Source organism: Botrytis cinerea, chromosome 1 (genome assembly GCF_000143535.2).
Source record: "Botrytis cinerea B05.10 chromosome 1, complete sequence".
Lineage (NCBI taxonomy): Eukaryota > Fungi > Ascomycota > Leotiomycetes > Helotiales > Sclerotiniaceae > Botrytis > Botrytis cinerea.
Window position 1 is genome coordinate 559,782 of NC_037310.1, and position 17,374 is coordinate 577,155.

Below are 17,374 nucleotides of genomic sequence, written 5' to 3' on the forward strand. Positions count from 1 at the left end.
CATCTTCCGAAAGTCTAAGGGGACAAAATAACTAAAAAAGCTCTAGATCGTACATTTAGAGGCCTAGATTAAAAGCAACTTTCACATTTAAGGTTATTATAACGCTTACACTCAACGGGGAGCAAGGTTGAGGGGCCGGTACATGTAGATCTTCAGCCTCGCGTTAGACTTAGTATTGTCAGGGTACTATATTAGTGAATATGTCGAATGAATATTGAAATGATAAGTAAGAGACCATACAATAACAAATTTCGATCAAATCAAAACAAATGATGTACTTTATTAACCCTGAATATATGTCGATCCTTGTATAATCCCTGAATACTCCAATGATCTTATATCCTATCCTTGATTCCTATTCTTATCTATACTTTTGTAGCATTATAGATTATGGTCTTGTTGTAGATTCAAGCTTGTAGATCATTGTATTTAAGGTTTGCGACTAAGAAAATCCCTCAGCTTTCAGTTGCCCTTACCCCAGCCTACTCAGGGTTCCCTCGAGCGACTAACCTCGTATCCGGGGTGAAAAGTATCCTTTCAGAATCCGCGTACGTAGTCTGTAGAAAAAACGTCAAGTTAAAAAAAAAAGCAATAATTTTACTCCTTAATATAATCTTATTTCTCATTATATTTATGTATAATTTTTCATTACAGTATTTCACTACTAGGTCTTACTTATTATTCTATATTAAGTTAATTAATAATAAAGATCTAACTTAAAGAAAATCTTTACTTTCTGTATATATAGTAATATATAATAAGAGTCTAAAATATATAACTAAAAGCTAAGAAAGTTTTTATTATTAATCATTATTATAAGATATTCGACTTATAGAGATAAAAATATAAGCTCAATTTTTATATTCTTTTCAATATATTATATCAAATTCTTTAAATATGTCAGTTTAGAGACTTGTTTTCAAGAAAGCTTTTAATATTCTTATTATATTAAAGCTCGAATAATAGATTTCTAGAGAATATAATCATAATCTGAGACTCTTATATTACCATCATATTATTCATTAAACTCTCAAATGCTTGGGAAAAAAATTTAATCAAATTCATTATTTGATTAAATTTAATAAGATTATTAAGTTAAAAGTATATAGAATCGGACTTTTTCTATACCGTCTTTTCCGTACATCGCGTGCCGTGATTAATTAGTTTTCGGTTCATTAAGAAGCGAAGTCGATGTTATACTCTCATCTCTCATTATTGAAAAGTTGTAAGCATATGAACTGCAGGTAAAAAACTGTAGTGATTTCGCTGATCTCTGCCACGTAGCCGTACCTTCTCTTTGTGGACAGAATCCTTGATATCAAATGAAAGATAATCGAAGTGATTTATCTTATTGATCTAATTAGAGCCTTGCTTAGCAATTCATCTGTATTTAGATGGTAGTTGTCATATGATAGCTAAGATTTCTTCACGATAGATTTCTGGTGGCATATACAGTATGACCCATAATGCAAGATAAACAATGTGCTTACAGCTGCTTTCTCGGTCCGAATTGACCGTTACATTCAGTACCATGCATGATGCACGATACACAAGATGTACTATCATACCTCCTGTACCTCGTACATACCCGAAAGATCGTGAGAAAGTATGGTTATGCTCACTTGCATATCATTCCAGATCATAGCATTCTCATTGGCCGAAAGGGCGTAGTAGAGCAGGGTAATTTGGGAGAACTTTCAGGCAGCATGCATTAACATACTTTTCACGATCTTTTGGGCAGGTACGGAGTAGGTTGTTTTGATCTCCAATTTTAGATGCTGTGAAGCATTGAATGTCCTGTCACATGTTCTGAATAACCTCATTTCTTTCTCAAGATCATATGATACCATGTCTTATTGTGTGATCCGTAAAGCTCCGGATAATGGCTTGTTTGACAGTCTTGTACACGACTATTTAAATGGCTCTTGAAGCCCACTTCTAGTCAGGAATAATTCAATCCAGTTTCTTTACATTTCACAGACACATACGAGATAAGTTCTGACAGTTAAAGCTCAAAGTTGACATCCTGCCTTGACTTCCCCTCAAGATTCATAGGCTTAGATACGTCCAACCTTCGCCAGAACAAATTTCGCCTCCTATCCAGCCAACTCACCAGTATCTTATCAGCTCGTTCTTGTGAAGACTTATTCCAAAGCTTCTTTCCACACCTCCACAATGGCAGTCTCAACTACATTGACCCAAACCATCACTTCACCTGCAGTAACCAATTATAGGCCTCTGGTATTTCAAAAGCACCTCTACCCACTCCAGCTAAGTGGGAGCCTATCACGCTACCAGCAGAGGGAGCTTACTCCCTTAGTAGGCACAGCCTTCGACGACCTCGACCTTGCCAAGATTCTGCAATCAGGGGGGCAGGAATCTGACGCTATAATCCGCGACTTGGCCATCACTATCTCACAACGTGGCGTATGTGTCTTCCCTGGACAGAAGAACTTGACAGTTGCCGATCAGAAATTGCTCTGCCATCGACTCGGCCAATTGACGACTCGTCCATACACTTCAGGTTTGAACATTCACCCATTGAACCAGACGGAACTACCAGATGGAACGATTGATGCCGAGTTGACGACATTGGCGTGAGTGTTTGCTCCTTCCCTTTCCTAAAGCTCCTGGCTCAATCAGAATCGCAAGCGTAAGAACAAAAAAGAACTAAATTACTGCAAATAGACGCGACCCCAAGAAGAAGCTCGTTCAACAAGCTGGCTTCGGCAAGAAGGAGAAGAAGCAATCCCACTCAGATGGATGGCACACGGACTGTAGCTACGAGAACATACCCGCTGACTACACTATGCTACACATGAAAGTAACTCCTGCGTCAGGAGGCGACACCCTTTTCGCCTCTGCATACGAAGCCTACGATCTGCTCTCGCCTTCCATGGCGAAGATGCTAGAAAGATGCCAGGTATGACTTATTGTCCATGATCCATTGGTGTTCCTAAGTGTATTTAATGAAGAAAATATACTCACACCCTCAACAGGCAACTTTCATGCCACCCGGCCATCGTCCCGAAAACATCGTCGATCGCATGTGGAAAGGGCCACGAGGTGCCCCCGAGAACGTTGGTCCTGAACTGCGAGCAACCCACCCCGCCGTACGCACGAATCCCGTGACAGGATGGAAGAGTCTTTATGCGATGGGTCACCATCTCGAGGCTATTGAAGGTCTGGGTGATCTTGAGAACCGCATGGTTTTGGAGCTACTGGAGCGCTTGCTCGTCGATAACCACCAGCTGCAACTTCGTGTGAAGTGGGAGGCTGATGACCTTGTCATCTGGGATAACCGGGCGGTATACCATGTATGATCTTCCTCTTCTCTAGTGTCTTCTCTCTTTCCTGCCTGATTTATTGCTGGGAAATGGACTAACAGAATAATGTTGATAATAGTGCGCTACTTTTGACTACACGGCTAAGCGGGTGGGAAATCGTATCTGTGGGTGTGGCGAGAAGCCTTACCTCGATCCACGGTCCTCGGGACGAAGATATGCCCTAGGACTGAACTGATTGCAGTTATCGGGTGTCATAGAAGTCCGTGAGCTATAGAAGTGATTTATACGAAGGATGGAGTTATGAAACACATCAAGATGTGGCTGTACTTTTCTTTATATACATGAGTTCTAGTCAGTTAAATATTACACTCTTTGAGAATTTACATAATGAATTTTATTTGAGGAAAGTATCTTAGATGTGTATGGTGAATTGTCAGCAATGGTTTAGGATTATCGATCTTAAATCATCTCATTATATTTATTATTATCATTATATATTACTAAATAATCCAATAATGTTTATCATATTCACAAGATTATCTATAATCGCTATATATATGCATATGTATACATATATGTGTGTATATATAAGTATAGTATTTATATAGATTGAAGCTGAAAAAAGAGAAGAGTTGGAAAAGAAGAAGAGATAGAGCTTAGAATGAAAAAAAAAAAAATGGAATTAAAGTTAGAATTGAAAGAAATTTGAAGAGTTAAATATGAAAATGTAATAGAGGAAACTAAAAAAACAATTAGAAGAATAATTGAGAAGAAGTTGAAAAAGAGTTAAAGATAAAGTTAGAATTGAAATTAAATAAAGAGAAGTAATTTAATTATAATACGTATATCTATTAAGATAATGTATTAATATAATATTTATTAGACTCCGAGTAGTTTAATTCATTCTATATCTGTTGATATCATCATGGAGATGATGAAGTCAATATAGTACTATGGTTCACACTATTGTGATATTACTTAGGGTTCTAAAAGCTGGGACTACGAAACATATTGCTGTAGTGCCGAAAGGCGCTAGCGCAAGCGCTAGCACGGTCACATGATCCCTTTCCCGTCAATATCTTATAATTGTTTATCTCTATTTTATAATTACAAGATAGGGAAATATATATTACTTACTAAGGAGCGATTATTTAATAGAGTATATATAATATAATTAATATTCTAGAATCATCTGAGATATTTTATACTTTTATAGGTTATTACTAAAGTAATTGACCCTAACTCATATAACAAATCCAAAATCGAAATCGAGATTCGATTAAAAGCAAAAAGGTTTATATAGAAAAGGATTTCTTCATTATGTAAAGTTTTGTATTCAAAAATAATTGTTGGTTTTATTACTATAATTATTAGAATTATAATCTTATTGAATTTCTATCTGAAATTTAATCTAAATTATTTTAAAAAATCACTAAACACTTTCACATAATCCTAGAAATAGCTTTCATAATACTTTTATATCATTTACTATCCCTGATTTACTTTTTAATTATAAGCTTTATTATTATATAATATTATAAAAAAATATATTTAGTAAATAACATAATCTGACTTTAATACAAATAGACTCTTTTATTTAAAATTTATTATTTGAAACTAAAAGTTAGAATTAGCTATAGTATTTTTAAATCCAAGAAATTCATTAAAATTCAATTAATTGAAATAAGTTTTATAAAATACAAATATTTAAGTTAATTATACTAATACTGTAAAAAAGCATATTTTAATGTAGAGTTAAAGTATTAAAGAATTTATTATACTAATGAAGTATTCACTCCGTCAACCACTGATTCTACCACTACAGGGAGTAGGAAGACCTCCTAAATAAACAAATTATGAATCTAATTAATAGGAGATATCCCCTATGAGTCGTATCATTGAATATCTCGTACATTATAAAACGACATGTAAAAAAGATGGTTATTCCGTGGTAATTAGAGATCGTAGGGATATGTAGGTTATTGATGAGTCCCTGTTTCTCAAAGTCGAAGGTTTACGCCTTGTTGCTCTTCTCGTCCTTGACTTTCTTCGGCATGCGGACTAACCAGTAGATTGCCAATGCCCCAATGACGTTGACAAAGATGTAGACCCAAACTATGCCAAGGTTCCTCCATGCTTCACTCCAGTAAACAGAGATGCTCGCCAAGTATTCATTTGTATCGATAATTGGACAGTACAAACAGTCGCTGGTTGCATTGCTATTAAGGACATAACCACTAGTGGCAGTGATATATTCGTCGAGATACTGCCCACAGGTCGATCCGGAGACAGGTTGCATGAGGAGGTACTCGTTAGCAGCGCACGTGATATCCGTGTTTGCTACACCGGCTGATAACATTCCCGCAACTATATATGTAAACGGAGATACCCGATACATAAAGATCCAGAAACCAGGTAGTGAGTCTTTTGTTGCCAGAACACCACAGAAAATCAGTGATAGCGAAAATAGCAGGTTGGCAATATTCGCACCCTCTGCGGCTTGGTCCATTCCCGCCACAATCATAATGGCGAATGTTGAGGTGAAAACGAGGTATGTGAGCATATAGAGAAACATCAGTGCGCCCCTCTCAGCAACGGCGTCGGTTGGTACCGCATTCTGCTGAAATCCGATTGGATAGTACCAGGTCAGATACATAAACACTGCTAGGAGAACATTCCAGGGCATTTCGACAATGATATTCGACAGCACGAATGCTTTCCACGAATATGTTTTGGACGGTCTTTCACGGACCTCATATAGAGATCTTTGAGTAACGAAATTAGGCATGATCTGTTGTGCGAGTTGTCCGAAAACACTGAGAAGCATGAAGAGTGAGAACGTCTGGTTTTGTAAGCCCTGTCGAGTATTTTTGGCATGGAAGAAGGAAAAGCCAATAAACATAGCCTAAGGTTTACAATTAGCTCCAATTTAAAAATTAAAGAGAGGAAAACGGACGGAACCGATAGATAACGCGGCCTTTGAATAAATGTACGAAGGTGTGCGCCAGTACTGTTCGAATACCCTTTTGGTGACTTCCCGAAACTGGAGAGTGAACGGTGCTGCAAATTCATCGTACAAGCCCTTCTGATGACTCACATCTCTCGTAGCCGCGATCTGGGGTCGAGTCTCTATCAGATTGGTAAGTTCCCTTTTCGTCTCTGTGTACTCGGGACTTGATAACCATGTCTGTAGCCAATCGATTTCCGAACTTGAGCCAGGAGCAGCACCAATAATTTCAAGCATCCACTCCGCCGGGTTTGCTTCCGGGGGACATTTAGGAGCACCGTTTCTCTCGAAATAATTAGTTAGAGTCTTGGAGTTCTGACCAATTTCCCCGAAATACACGGTCCTACCACCCTTTGCAAGGAATAACAACCGATCAAATCGTTGAAAGAGCATAGCTGATGGCTGGTGAATCGTACATAGAATGGCTTGTCCGCTATTTTTTAGCTTTTCCATCAAGTTGCAGATAATCCATGATGTTTGACTGTCCAGACCAGAGGTGGGTTCATCCAGGAAGAGTAGAAGTTGTGGCTTAGCGGCAAGCTCAACCCCGATCGTCAGTCTTTTTCGCTGTTCCACGTTTAAACCTTCCCCGGGAACTCCAACAACAGCATCAGCGTAGAGTTCCATGTCTAGGAGATCAATAACTTCATCGACATATTTGAGTTTCTCTTCTCGGGATACGTGGCCTGGTTGTCGTAAAAGTGCACTGAAAGTCAATGCCTCCCTCACAGTCGTGGTCAACAAATGTAAATCCTGTTGTTGAACATACCCAGTGCTCCGTTGAAAAGATTGATCCCGTTGTTGGCCGTCAACAAGCATTCCTCCGGTGATCACGCCCATTGTGACACGGCTAGCAAGCACATCAAGAAGGGTTGTCTTGCCTGCCCCAGATACACCCTGCAGCATGTTAGTATTTCTTTGATCAAAATAAACAGTGACGAGGTTATCAGTACCATGAGAGCAGTGAGAGTCCCTGGTTTAACCCATCCGTTAACGTGGTCCAAAATTCGTCGTGGCTCGCCCTTGATCTTAATGTCGTAGCAAACATCCTCCCAGTGAAATATGGCCGCCTGATCACTGATAATAGCTGGCTGAACTGTCTTGCTATCGTTATTCTGGTAATGAACTGGCTTCTCAGATGGAGACTCGACGTCAGTTGTTTTCTTAGCTAGTAACTTGGCAGCAACAACGCCCCGAGGGAAAAGGAGAACCTCTCCCTTTGATTTCTTTTCAGTGATATACTCTGTTGCGAGAACGTGGGTTGCACAGAATCCTATGGCGAACGCGATAACGATACCAAGATTCCTAAGAAAGATTTGGTTAATTCTGATTTTAACTTACAGATAAGCTTGTCACTTACCTCCACTTATGTTCATGCTTGTACTGGAAAGCAGAGTTAATGTAGTCGTCTCCGTTGACAAAATTCTGACCAGGCTTGGCACCAACTGCAGCACATATAATCTCTTGACCTACGCTCGCAGCATATGCGGCACCTGCAGGGACGTACTGGGTACATGAGTAGTTTCGGCCGCTGAATTCGTTTACCATGAGACTCTCGAAGGCGTAAGACAGAGGGTCGAGATAATAAATCCATTTCGACCAACCAAGGATATAAGGCTTTGGAATCGCGAATCCAGAGTAGATGAGCAATGAAAGAATGACAATCGAACCCGGCGCCAAAGCCTGAGCCAGGGTCCGAGAGCTTGCGGCGATAGTTCGAAAGACCATAGACATTGCAAGTGTAAGCAAGAAGCTCGTCAAAACGAAGAAGAAGAAGGGCCCTGGTTCTCGTTTTAAGTTCGTCAAGAAGTATAGGGGAACATTAAATGTAAATGCATTTAGTATCTTGTAAGGCATATCAGTTAGCATCGAGGCGAACGCCTCAGCTGAGGGGTGGTACAGGGCGTATCTGGCGTGCTTTTCGACGATGCCTCGCTGGGCATACAGGATGAGAATCTAGAAAACTGAGTAAAAGGAAACTAAGAAAGAGAGATAGGGGTTTATACCTCAAGTGAACTGGCGATGGCGTTAATCAAGACAGCGAAGAATAGAAGAGATCCTCGGGAGAAGAAACTGCCGGCGTCTTCTTTTAGGTTATAGAAGACGCTTCCGACGACAACAGCCATGATGAAGTTACTGACCAACTGGGTGATTGTCAGACTTGGGTCACCCTGTAGTCTTTTGAACCCTCGCCATAGGCAGAGGTTGATTTGCTGAATATAATCTAGAGTATATGGAGACTTGACGCGCCTGTAATTTATTAGCCGAAGAAAGCTAGACAGGCCTTCAGGGATCAAAACTCACTGTCGTTTAGACTGTTGTGCTTTCCTAGATACTTGAAACCTCTCCAAATGCTCACCACCAATGGGATATCTTTGGTTATACGCAGCAATCTCTTCCAACAGGCGAGCTCTTTCACCACTAGACTTCCAGATTGCAGCAAACTCACTCGCGGTTTTCGGAACTCTATCTTCCCATCCTGGCCGGACGACTCTCTCCTCCGCACTCGTCATAGAGGTAAGAAAGTCGCAATCTGTCTGTCTATCTGGGCACTGGAATCCTAGGTTCTCGAAGTAGCTCTTTGCGCTCTCGGTATGACCAAAGAAGATCTGGTGGCCCTCGTATAGAACGGTCACCTTGTCAAAAATATTGTATGCAGCGCCTGGTGCTTGATAAATAGCAACACAAGCAGTTGTGCCGGTAAGATCAGTGGATTGACGAAGTGTCTTGCAGAATTCAATTGCATTGGCTGAGTCAAGGCCTCGGGTACTGTTGTCCCAACACTGCAAGGGAGCTCCACTGAGGGAGGCCTCGGCGATACTGACACGTTTCCTTTCACCACCACTTACTCCCCGTATGAAATCGTCACCGACCCGGGTATTCATAGTGTGAGTAATACCAAACATTGCCATAATAACGTCTCGCGTCTGAGTTGCGTAGGTCCACTTGTCGACATTGCCTGGCAAATGTCTTGGGGCCCTTGCCATTGCTGCAAAAGCTAGAGTATCACCAACGCTGAGCATAGGAAAGTGCACGTCTACTTCTGCCGTGTAGATTGCTTCGCCACGGAACTGTGTTCTCATGTCTTTAGCACTGATACCTGTTGGCGAATCATATTAGCTCATTAATCTTCTTCGGGCAGCTTTGAACGTACCTTGGTAGTTGAGTTCAGACTCTTCACCAAGATAAATACCATGAGTTTCACCGGCGATTGTTTTCAGTAAGGTCGAACAGCCAGACCCTGGGGGTCCCAGAACAACAAGCATCTCCCCGCTCTGCACAAGGCCATCGAAGTCGTGCAAAATATCAATCCTTTGTGGGCGTTGAGTTCCGGTTATCGTCCGGAGTAGGCCTCCAAGCCCCAACCACGCGTTTACGACGTTCTTTTGGTAATCTGTTGCATTTCCATAACCATAAACATTGAGGTTGCGAAATCCGATTCCGGCGGTTCTATCGGGAAAATTCTCCGGATCTCTTGACTTGAGGTGCAGCAGACTTTTGACCCATGCACGGGGCTTGAAGTTCTCAGACATAGGATCGAGTTTTGAACCTGGGACTGGGTTGAAAGGGCCATTTTCAGTATCAATGGTTGAATATGCTGAGCGAGCAGTCATTTTCCTCGCAAGCAACGTGATCTCAGCAGTATGGTCCGTATCTGATCCCGAAGTGATATCGTTCGAGGAGTCAGAACGGTCGTTTTCCATCTTGATATCAATTGCTGTCTCCGGACGGGAACTGGTGCCCAGTGTATCCCTCGAGTGTGTGGACGTTTCCTCCATGCCAGCCATAGAAATGTGTCGAAGTACAACTTCTAGGTCAAGGGCATCAATGTCTGTTGAACGAAAATATGATAAGAACGCCCAAATGTCAAGGCGAGCTAGAGCAATGGGCTAGGAGAATTCGAGTCGAATCGTGTGCTGTTTAAGAACACACCTTGCATCTCGGGAATCTGTTATTATCTCACTAGTGCTAGAATCTATCTGCGGGAACGGATTCTAGGCGTATGTTCGGAACTCCAAGCACTAGATACTGATGGACTTTCGGGGCAATCTCAAGGCCGTGGATTCGCTCCCAGCTGATGTGATTCGTTTTATCAATCAAAGTGTCCACAATTCGACGAGCATGTACTTGATAGCTAGGATAATACTTTTAAACCCAATTAGTACTTACTGTACAAGAATTTATGTATGTCTGAGAGAATGAGAATCTTGCTACTGCTTATACAAGGCAATAACCAGGTCATGGAGATAGCCTCTTTTACACTGGAGCTATTTCTGTACGGACTGTACTTCTATATCCCTTCGCATCCCATATCCAGGAACCCTAAGTTCTTCAAAGCTTCAATTATATGATCTAACAGTTGTGACTTCAATTACTCAGCATTTTCACGTCAATGTACCATACCCACGACTTTGGTCGTACAGTGACTTAGATCCCAAAATCCTTACCAGTCAACCTCACAGCCTCACCATATATGGACGAGAAATCGAACTCGACTTTTATTCCACTTGTCAGAAATGTAAAAATGATGAAAATGGAGCTTTGATCAGTTTAGACAATTTTCCATCTCGGTTTCGTTGAAGGGAGGGATAATCTGCGGGGCCAATGCCGTTCGGGGGCAAGATGAATGCTTGTGCTATACTAAACAATCCTAGGTAGTACCAAGGGGAGCGTTTTCTTTCAGATTTTAGTCAAAAATATCTTGAAAAATGATATGTGAGTTCTCGTTCAAACGGATATTTAATTGTCCCTCGCCATTGAATATGTTAGCCTTACTTGTTTAGTTTTCGGGGTAATGTTGTCCCGCATCCGACTTCGGAAATGGAATGGAATGTAATTGAGATTCCGTATACTATGGTGTAGGGAAAAAAATATGTTACACCGCCTTTGTTTTGCCATCAAAAGAATCATTCTGCCCACACAAAATGATCCTGACTAGCGAAGGCGGTGTGACATAACTTATTCCCGACACCATAGTACAGAAAAACTTAGCTATCCCCTAGACTGCCAACATAGGACACCTGGGGTGGTCCGTGCAATAATCCTTGCATGATGAAGTCTTATTGGATATAATAGTTATTTTAATGGGGGTTTCAATTTTTACTATTTACAAAATAGAACTGTGACTTCAAAGTTTGATCTTTATAATTCAAAAAAAATATTGAAAATCAAGATTAGTATATAGTATTATATTCAAAGTTTTGAAATAGAAATAATATTAATTAAATTTTATATTAAAAAATAAATGTGAGTATTATATAAAATTCTAGAAATTCTAATGTTTTGATTGGTCATTAAGCCTTCGATAAGCGTGGTGTCCTTTATTGACAGTCTGAGGGATATCAGACTGGGATATATCGGAATAATCTCCTCACTTGATTAGTTTTTATATAGTAGTATCGGAATTTCAAATGAAACCGAAATACCGAATACTTTTTTTGTAAATCCGGTATAAGATTTCAGTAATTGATTTACCTAAATAAGCTTTTCTTCAGGATGAGTAAGCTTGATTTGTTAATATTATATAGTTTTTTATTCAAAAATATCGGAGTTTGAAGCTGAAATCGAATATAAATCTTGATTAGAATACTTAGATCATTATTTTTTGTACCGGAATCTTCTTTACACCGGATTTGATTAATCGAATTTTCAGTCCGATATGATCAAGTTCTACTATAGTTCTTTTCTTCTCGAAACAGTCTTGCGGAATCGCGGATCGAGATTTATAGTAGATGGTTAGTAATTAATGGAATGTCAGACCCATAGCCTCGGTAGATATCCTTGAAATAAGGTTTGCTAGTGAAGTACTACTGCAGTGAGAATTTCAAGCTAAAAGTTTAAGGCTTTGATGTTAGGAATAAATATTGTGAGAGTGAAACATGTAACTTCCGGGTCACGTGTTACTAGCATTTAGTATTTATAGCTTCTCTTCTGTAGACTAAAACAATCATCGAATTTCCCACCTTCAAAAGTTGTCTCTTGAAGAATTGAGTGACCACCTCATACCGTCTCCCTCACCTCGCTGTCGCGATGTAGTGATTCACCCCATTCTGCTATGTGTAGCCACTTGCTTTATGCCTGGTATATGCGAAGGCTTTTCTTGTGTGACCATTACCACCTTCTACTCTTTTACAATATGAAAAGTGCGAAGTTAGTGGATTGATATATAATCCGGATCCATCAACGATTCTACACCCCTTCCACCCCTACAAGAACGATTCATTTATAATGACCTGTACAGGGAATAGGTTCTGGCTTCAAGATTAATATCACTATGCTGTCAATACTTCTCTTCTTCGAATTCCTCTCCTACTCTTCGAAAAAATTCTATCTTGTTTGCGATATATAGCACATTTAATCCTAACGCCCTACTACCTGGTATTAACTGTTTTACTGATACTAGCCGTCGGGGAAAAAGAATTTTTCAGACCGTGGATTCGCAGAATTCTTTTCTTTTTCTTTTAAAAGTATTAGCCGTTGGGGAAAAAGAATTTTTCAGATTGTAGATTCATAGAAGCTTTTTTTCTTTTTTTCTTTTTTTTTAAGATATATAAAATTTTATTTTTATTTCTTTAATCTTTATGGGGGCCAGCCCCCGATCCCCCGATCCTCGCTACGCTCGAGATTTAATTATAAATAATAACAATAATAATATTATTTAATAATAATAATTATTATTATTATATATACACTTCGCTAACCTCTCGCTTTTAGCTCGTATAAAGGCGTCGGAGACACAAGTAAGCTTTAAAACCTTAAAACCTCAAAACCTTATAAATCTTATAAATCTCTTCCTAAATCTCTTCCTAATTCTTTTCCTAATTCTCTTCCTAATTCTCTTCCTAATTCTCTTCCTAATTCTCTTTCTTATTCTCCTTTCTTATTCTCCTTTCTAATTCTCCTTTCTAATTCTTCTTTCTAATTCTCCTTTTTATTCTCTTCTTTCATTCTCTTTCTAATTCTCGCTTACATAACCTAACAACTTACTAATCAAGAATGTTGAGATTTCGACCTGATAATTGATTAGATTTATAATGAGATAGCTATATTGATATATAACTTTACAGTTAGAATTCAGAAAATAATAAAAATAATATATTTGAAAAGTGTATAACAAACTTTAATAGAGTATATCTTTAGTAATTAGTTTATATATCTTCAAAAGGTTATGTACTGAATTGAAGTTTTATAACGATTTAGCTTCCTCATCGGCCGGAACAAACCTACCCTAGCATCGGCACATTACTTATAACCAATCAGAAGGGGTTTTATAAATCTGCAAATATGAAAATGGCCTACTATATAGATATATGATTACATAATACATGAGTACACTTCCACTTTGTTTGCTTCTACGAATCCATTAAGCTTCCAAGGAAGTGTCGACAAACTTGAACTTTATAAACGAACAATACAAAGCAATCTTATTTCTGAACCAAAGCGTCGACAACACAGCTAGAACAGGGTGATTCATAGTTCTGATAATTCATAATCCACGACTATTTTCTAACATTACCGCCCGCTATACACCGTTGTAAGAAACCTGTGCCTCCCAGCATGAATAAGGCCACCCCCAATTTTCATTCAGGTTATCATTGATATTCTCCGTCCGCGCCTGTTCTCTGAGATCATCGCTTACTGCAATACATAAATCCCATTCCGCCATATTTGCCTGCGCCCTGCCAGGGTAAATGCTGTCAGCGTAATAATCTACCGGAACACCTTCCCGAACCTGGATATACGGCTGCAAGAAGATGGTTGTTGGCTCTTTGTCTCGCGTTAGACAATCGTACAAACTGGAGCAGTCCCAAGCGGGCGCCCGCAAGTCAATACCTTTCTCGGCGGCTCGACGCTCTAGATCTTCAACATAAAAGTTTTTATTCAAGTTCGCGCCATTTTCTTCTTGTTGTGCCGCCTGATACCACAGCAGTGCGTGCGGCTCTGGCTTAAGCTCACTCCACAACCGATGATAATCTGCAACTATACACGCTATGGCAACCTGCAGACCCATGTCGGGACGGCGGCGCGCTAACTCACGCAGTGTTGCCTCCTGGGGAATTAGTGGCCACCAGATCATGAATGGCATCGAGTGGTCTATGTCCCGTGTTTCTGTAGTGGAAGCAACACGGGACAAGTCGTTGACCATGATGAAGCGGGCTAAGACGGCTCTTTTTATGTCCCAGCAATCGCCCTTATCAGGGAACCCGGATTCTAATTGACCATAGCACCACCGCGCAAAGGCTGTATGATGATAGATGCCACGGACTATGGCCTCTGCCTCTCCATTCACCATGACAGGACGCCGGAGGCGCGCGTATCGATCAATGTTGCCCTCGTAGGCAGCATGGAGGATTATCGAATCTTTATTAGTGGTTGGGAGGTGAGTTGGAAGAGGGTTGTACAACAAAGATACGTGCTCAGGGGCCAGAGGATGGCTGTGGGCCTGAGCTGAAGAGGTCTCGCTAATACCATAATCTTCCGTAATATTGAAGTAATGCGATCTCGCCTCCTCCCACTCTTCCAAAACATTGAATGTCACATTCAATGATGATAGCAGTGCTGTATCACCATTCAAGCCCATTGCTATCCTTGGAGCCTGTAGATTAAAGGAGCGCGTATAGTCATCCAAGATGGTATAACGCGTCGGCTGGCACGCAATGATATCAAATATTTCTTTTGAACCAGTAACATCTGAATTGTGCCATGCTTCTTCTGCAATAGAGATATCTGGAAGCAAATCCAGTTCGCGGTACAAGTCGATATAGCCGCCAACAGCACATGCTCGACCAATATGATACTTCATGTCGGGATATCTCTGAGCTAACTCACGATATGTATCAGCAGTTGCTAAATGCGGATGCCAGATACAATATGGCTTCTCTTCAACGTCACTCATAAGTGGAATCTTATTGCTCATAATCAGGCGTGCGTTTCTGGCGCGGGCGAGAATTTTGTTGCTGCCCTTAGCACAAATTTCCTGCATCGACTCAGACTCGGCGAATGATTCATTGTAGCGCAACCCATGGATTATGGAACAAACCATTCTGGGGTCGTTGAGGTCTTTCGGGATAAATTCTCCTCGCATTGCGTCTAGATAATTTTGTTGTAAAGACGCAGCCTTATAATTGTGCGAAGGGAGATGAGAGCCGTCTTCATTGTTTGAAAATACAGGAGAAGAATCGATTTTTTCGGAATCCATTGTGGTGTATACTGGAAATTTCCTGAATTGCAACTGAAAGTAGATAGGTGTAGGTAGATGAAGATTTAAGTAATCTCTTTGAGTGCGGTAAGCACTCTTTTTCGTGTTGCTGACACAATCGGCTGAATCCTTGCTAGCGTACGATATTGAACGCTTGCTTTAATTAAGGTCGCCCCACCCCATTGAGCCCATTTTCTGTGCTAGCATGGCACCTTCGTATGTAGATAGATAACGGGGACCAATTTGCGTTTTGGTGCTAGTCTGAGCGCTTGTCTTCCGGATTTTATGAATTGGCAGTTGCATTGTTTTATCGCCCATTGGAGAGACGAAGATCTCTATCTATAATTTGTTATTGGGACAAAAAGTAATAAAAACCAACTTTTTAATATAGATTACTAGTTTCAATTATGTAATTATATAATCGTATAATCAAAAAAGCGTATAACCATATAATTATATAATTATATTAATAATTTTTTTATATAAATATTCTAATCAAAAAAAACACAATCTAAAATATCTAAAAGAATTATTGACGTAATTATACGATTATGTCATTGTGCGATTGTATAATTAAAATTATTAATCTGTATCTAAAACTAGTAATCTATATTAAAAAGTTGATTTTTATTACTTTTTAGTCAAAAAAACGCTATACATACTATCGTCTATACAATCGTACGAAACTCGTTAAGATATTCTCTTAACTATATCTTAGTATTTATACACGTTCGCAAAGCTATTATAAGCTATATTTATTTCAATTTTATATTAGACTCAATTTTATAACTAGCTTTCAAAATGTGATTTTATAATCTTATAATCTTTTTACTGATATTGATTAATATTAAAATCCTAACTTTATCAATATAGCTTTAAAATCAAAAATCTTTTTATCAAATGAAAGCTATTGTTTTATTGAATCATTATTTAAATTTTCAATTGATGTGATTCAAAATTAATAGATTAATAAAGGTTTTTGAATAATATTACATTCTGAAAACTTTATATAATTTTCTAACTAATTCTTAAAACTAACCTTTTAGTTTTTTTTAAATTTTATCCTCAAATTATAAATCAACTAAAATATTAATAAATTCAATTATTGTCTATTATAAAATATAATTTTCATTCGAATTGAAGCTATGTTGATAAAGTTGTTGTAAATTGAAATATTGAAATATAACATTTAAATATTTTTATTAAAGAACAGAAAAGTCACGTTTTGGAAGCTAATTATGAGACTGAGTGTAACATTAATAATTTGCTTCACATACCAAGCATCAATTACCAGACACTGCTCAAACCGAACTCGCCGAAAAAAATAGGCAAAGTGATATCCTGATAACTTTCGGTACTTGTAACATCTCTCCACCCATCAAAAATGTCCATGTACAGTCAGGTTCACTTTAGATAAATTCTCAATGACAACGGGTAGGAAAACATTAAGTTACATCAGGTCACATTCAACCACCCGCTCTATTGAACTTCATGCACCAAGCACAAGCATTGAATGGATAATGTAAACGCAGCATTCTGCAAGGAACTTAGGCCAGCAACAGGAGATTCAATCTTGCCGATTTTAATCGGATTTGCGGGTGTCGTGAATACTGAATGCGTAAAATTAACACATATTAAGAAGCATCAATTATAACTACAACTGCATTTTCGAAGTACCAGGAAGTCACCATACATGAATTCGACTGTTTTCCCCACACGACAATAGCCAAACCATGGATATCTCTTACCAACGTGTGTTAATCCAGACAACTGTAGAGATCTAGTCAAAATTTATACCATCTCATTATCCGATAGCCTCGACGACATTGTCAAGTACGCGGAGTTTGTTAAGATCGGTGGCGCCATCCAATATGGACGTAG

The 17,374-nt window shown here is 39.2% G+C and overlaps 3 protein-coding genes across 3 annotated transcripts; 1 reads left to right on the forward strand and 2 right to left on the reverse strand.

Annotated features, from left to right (window-relative positions):
* Positions 1 to 1,893: 1,893 nt before the first annotated feature.
* Positions 1,894 to 3,672, forward strand: BCIN_01g01440 (hypothetical protein). The gene is made up of 4 exons (XM_001555555.2): positions 1,894 to 2,597; positions 2,689 to 2,923; positions 3,000 to 3,317; positions 3,406 to 3,672. Exons 1-4 carry the CDS (start codon positions 2,176 to 2,178, stop codon positions 3,520 to 3,522), a joined length of 1,092 nt encoding a protein of 363 aa, XP_001555605.1. The 5' UTR covers positions 1,894 to 2,175; the 3' UTR covers positions 3,523 to 3,672.
* Positions 3,673 to 5,009: 1,337 nt separating this feature from the next.
* Positions 5,010 to 10,996, reverse strand: BcatrO. The gene is made up of 7 exons (XM_024690237.1): positions 9,449 to 10,996; positions 8,599 to 9,394; positions 8,301 to 8,544; positions 7,655 to 8,250; positions 7,248 to 7,599; positions 6,244 to 7,191; positions 5,010 to 6,192 (listed from the first exon to the last, which is right to left on the reverse strand). The coding sequence occupies exons 1-7, from the start codon at positions 10,080 to 10,082 to the stop codon at positions 5,302 to 5,304; spliced, it is 4,461 nt and encodes a 1,486-aa protein (XP_024546005.1). The 5' UTR covers positions 10,083 to 10,996; the 3' UTR covers positions 5,010 to 5,301.
* Positions 10,997 to 13,523: 2,527 nt separating this feature from the next.
* On the reverse strand, positions 13,524 to 15,527 carry BCIN_01g01460 (hypothetical protein). Its single transcript, XM_001555557.2, has one exon. It carries the CDS (start codon positions 15,491 to 15,493, stop codon positions 13,817 to 13,819), a length of 1,677 nt encoding a protein of 558 aa, XP_001555607.2. The 5' UTR covers positions 15,494 to 15,527; the 3' UTR covers positions 13,524 to 13,816.
* Between the last annotated feature and the right edge of the window lie 1,847 nt (positions 15,528 to 17,374).